The 4,391-nt window shown below is 32.6% G+C and overlaps 1 protein-coding gene across 1 annotated transcript; it reads right to left on the reverse strand.

Moving 5' to 3' along the window:
- Window positions 1–1,838: 1,838 nt before the first annotated feature.
- On the reverse strand, window positions 1,839–2,958 carry LOC119638231. Its single transcript, XM_038034895.1, has 3 exons — window positions 2,887–2,958; window positions 2,569–2,826; window positions 1,839–2,093 (listed from the first exon to the last, which is right to left on the reverse strand). Exons 1-3 carry the CDS (start codon window positions 2,956–2,958, stop codon window positions 1,839–1,841), a joined length of 585 nt encoding a protein of 194 aa, XP_037890823.1.
- Window positions 2,959–4,391: the final 1,433 nt, after the last annotated feature.

Consider the following 4,391-nt stretch of genomic DNA (forward strand, 5'->3'; position numbering starts at 1 on the left):
TTATGCTGCTTTTTTGTGGTTTTCTGAATTTCTCTAAATGTCATTTTGCTGTCAACTCGTGGATAATAAGATTACAACTATGTAGAAATAATAAGATTCGGCTAAAAGTTTTCTCATTTTTTTTTTTTTTTTTTGTTGTTCTTACTTGGTTTTGATGCATAAATATTTCCTGAACCAAACTTGAGGTGTGGGTTTAAAAATTTTAAAAATTTTTAAAGAGAAAGAAAGTAAGACATGGAAAAGAAAATAAACTTTTTCTTTTTTTTTTTTTTTGGTTAACATTCTTGCGAAGATTGTAATGGATTTAAGCGTAGACAACAATTATTAAGCGGCTTAACTTTTGATTTTATTCTATTTGCGTGTTTTTTTTAATAACTAAAAAACGATAAAAATTCAAAATGTCAGGTACATAACGTTTATATGACGGGTTTTCTTTTCAACAGTATAACAGCAGTTATCTCCAAAAAGTAATTATTACATACGCGAGTATTGCGCTTTGATAATAGGCAATAAGAGGATTAGAGATTATTCGCAACATTTCTGAGGCAAGATAAATATGAAATCCTTAAGGGGTGAAGGAGAATGATTATGAAGACGGTTAAAGCGACCAGCATCGACAGAAGAAGAAATTGCCAAGATTTAGCTTGTATTTGACCAACTTCGAGCTCCCTTTCAACTACACGTACGGCCAGAAACAACGAAGTATATAGATGTCCCAACAATTTGTTCAAGATTGAGATTAGGTGATTCTTGGGGACTTTTTACGTACCTGTTATCGACAACAGCAGTAGCGCGTATAATTAGCTGTCATGTATCTGCTCGCTCGTCACCGGTGCCAATATGAAATAAACGTAAATTACGATATTAGGAACTTAGTTTTGGATAAGACTACAAAGACTGTGTACTTTTGAGAAGGCTACGTATGATAAGACTTCTTAGAAGCCTATGGACTTTGACTGGTTTACCACGAATAGTGACTGGATTTTACCTTAAGGGTCTTATTGTACAAAAATTCGAAATTCTTGACTAAAAATCGTTCAAACCCGGATTTAGGACTAGTTTTTAATATTTTAGTCATTTATTTAATTGTTTTGTTCCGGAATACAAACTATATAATAATAATATAATACGAATAGATTCCGCGTAGAATAACTCAGGTGTGATATGGAAAATTGGATAAAATATGTAATATATATAAGTGTAAATAAATAAAATTAAAAAATATACAAATAATATAAATCGTTTAGATAAAGATAAATATATTAAATATCTAAATATAATTTTTTTTTGTTAATAAAAAATTTGTTGATATGAAAATTTTCATTGAAATTTGTCAAAGCATTTGGCGAATGTGGAATTTACAATTTTTCAGTCCTTCAAATAAAAACTTGCTGTTTGCTTCATAAATACTGGTTGTGCTGCATGAATTGTAAGCACTTTTATGCATGTCATAACACATATTCACTTAAAAACACACAAAACCACAAAACTTTATATGGCACTGCTTCATAAACATTTCAGAGAATGCGACGTCAATATCAAGAAACTATTAACGGAATCTCTGCACATGCATAAAATGAGAATGTAAGAGCAAGCGTACAAGTGCCTGCTAATTAGCAGCGTTACTTCTATTAGCGATAACAGATGCTCAAAAATTCCAAAAAATTCTAAGAAGTTCCTGAGCTCTATTATGCACAAAATCTTGGAACAAAATGTTGAACCATCTATGCATTTCGTCGTCTTTGGTACCATGTTTAACTAGATATATAGCAAAACAACAATAGGAGTTTCATTTTTATTACATTAATAATTCTTATTTATTTATTTGGTTTCTTTTTCTACTGCTTGTACTTCTCGTTTCCGTATTTTAAAGCTTTCAATAGAACATTGTATTCATTGAAGTGCTTATATTTTGCATTGATCACGGCTTCACTTTCTCCTGCTTCCTCTAACTCAATAAAGCAATGTAACCAATTTCTTAGTTTCGTATCGAACGGCTTAGCTTTTTTACCTTCGAATAAGACTTTCAACTCGTCGGCTTTCATATTATACTTTTTCAAACATTTTTCCATAATATGAAAAATGGTATGATACTGTAAGAAAAGCAAACATTTAATGACTTTTAAAATGCGTTGGTTCATTATCTAAAAAATATTTGTCTGATCTTGGCAAAGAGTGACTGATTGCAAAATGATGGAGAATTGATAAAAAAACATTTTGATTCACAATGAAATCTGTAGGTATGTAAAGCTTTTCTCGTTACTAACGGTTAGTTTTTACGAGAAAAAGGAAAGCTCGTTGTTAATTGTTGAAAGCGTAACGAACTCGAAACGTTAAACCGAAGCGACGAGATTTGTTTAAAAAAAGTTTTCTTTCAAAAGTCGGGTGCTTGTCAAATAGAGGTCTCTCAACCGGATTAACTGGACCCATAATAATCAGCAAATAACTTTCGCAATGGACCGAAACTGTTCTAAACCATACCCTCTAATATTTGAACGCTCTGGCCTTTCTTTAGACGTAAGTAAAATTCATATTTATATTACTACTGCGTTTTACTGCTTCATTTACCTTTTTGTTCATTTTAAGAATCTCTATAGCGGTATCGTATTCATCGAGATTATCCGGTATTCCTGCGTATCTCTCTTTATCGATAATTTGTTTGCCTTTCATGGTGCCAACTGCCTCAAGATAACAATGTGCCCAATGCTTCAACTTCTTATCTATCATCCTAAGATCCTGCACTTCGAAGAAATTATCAATCACATTTATTTTCACGTCGTGCTTTTCTATGCACTTCTCTAGATCTTCGAATACTTTATTTGCATCCTGAAAAACACAAGACATAATCATTTTCTTTTGTAATTACTCTAAAAAAGAATTTCTTACCTTTCCATAATACTGACTGGAATAAGTGAAGTTAACAAAGGAAGCAAAAATCAAAAGGATTATATACCTCATTTTGATGCAATCAGCGATCGCAAAAGTTATTAAATGTTGATAAAATGCACAATGAAACTGAAATTCTAAGCAAATGTTTTTTATACCACACCTCACTTGCCGTAAAGAGCATATTAAGTTTGCGCGGAAGTATGTGACCTTCAAAGCCGCCTTTATTATACCGGTCGATTAAGTATCAATTTGAGCATCGATTTAAGGTTGCTTTCGTGGATATCCGTCCATGCATATTATGTTCAAGCTGAAGATTTCAATTTTTGAGAAATTTAGAATACCGACGAACGTTCTCACAAAAAAATGAAGCCAGAAAAGTATTTCGACATATTAAATTGAACCGAGCTTATTTAGGTTCGATAGGCCAATATTTCGAACTGATGTAAAGATTTAACCGTTTCTTCAAAACGTGAGTGTTTGTACGGCAAGAGGAGTCTAATAGTAATAAAAGATTAATAAAATCAAGTTGATATAAGTATTAACTATATCGAGTTTGGATCATATTAGTCTACTTGTCGGACGTCATCCATATAAGGGTTCTCATGAAAAATAGGCTTTAATAGAGCAATAAAGCTTAATTTTGAGCATTTCAGCAAAAGAAAATGGGTAAAGAATTATAAGACCTTAACAAGAAAAAGCCTTGTCGTACGAAGCTGCCACGGTATCATTTTTGATATTTTAGCACGAAAACAAATGAAATTAAGCCAAGTGGTGTAGTTCTTGTTCGACGATAACGCCCTTATTTTTTTATAACGTGTGAAAAAATACAAAAGTGTGACTAATTTTACATGTAATGTTTAAATATTTTTCTAGCAACGTTGTTGTTCAATTAATACGAGAGATGAATAAAAAATTCCCGTTTTCTTTGCGCAGCTCGTTCAACAACGATCTCGACCATCTTTTTTGTGCAATTAGAAGCAAAATTTCTAATCTTTTTATTGCTGTGGTGTAGTCTTCACGTTCGGATCCTTCTCTGCAGAATCAAATGAAGAAGTCAAAACATTAGAGAACGTGCTTCATGCGTGCACTTGATTTCTCATAAATAGCATGTCGTTTAGCTTTGGGCATCCTCTGATATGCGGACTTTGACGAAAAGTATATCTTTGCCAGACACGAATGTGTAATTTTCGGCGTATTCGAGCGGGTAACTGTAATAGGCAAAGTATTGTAGGGTATCTAAAGGTTGGCCTTGGCCGGCTCTAACATGCTTACTTGCTTTAATTGTTATTTTAGGAGCCTTTAGCGATAGCTATACAATAATCGATATTTGCCGATATTCTTGCATATCTTTTCATCTTCGATTACACGTTGTATTGAACGTAAAAGATTGCCCGAAACCATAGTGTCATAATAATTAAAGTGTAATGTCTAGCCACGCCAGTTACATCTTAAGCTAAAATAATACTTCGCATTCAATAGCTATCGTATCACGTTTTTCTTTG

Source organism: Glossina fuscipes, unplaced genomic scaffold (genome assembly GCF_014805625.2).
Source record: "Glossina fuscipes isolate IAEA_lab_2018 unplaced genomic scaffold, Yale_Gfus_2 86, whole genome shotgun sequence".
NCBI classification, from domain to species: domain Eukaryota; kingdom Metazoa; phylum Arthropoda; class Insecta; order Diptera; family Glossinidae; genus Glossina; species Glossina fuscipes.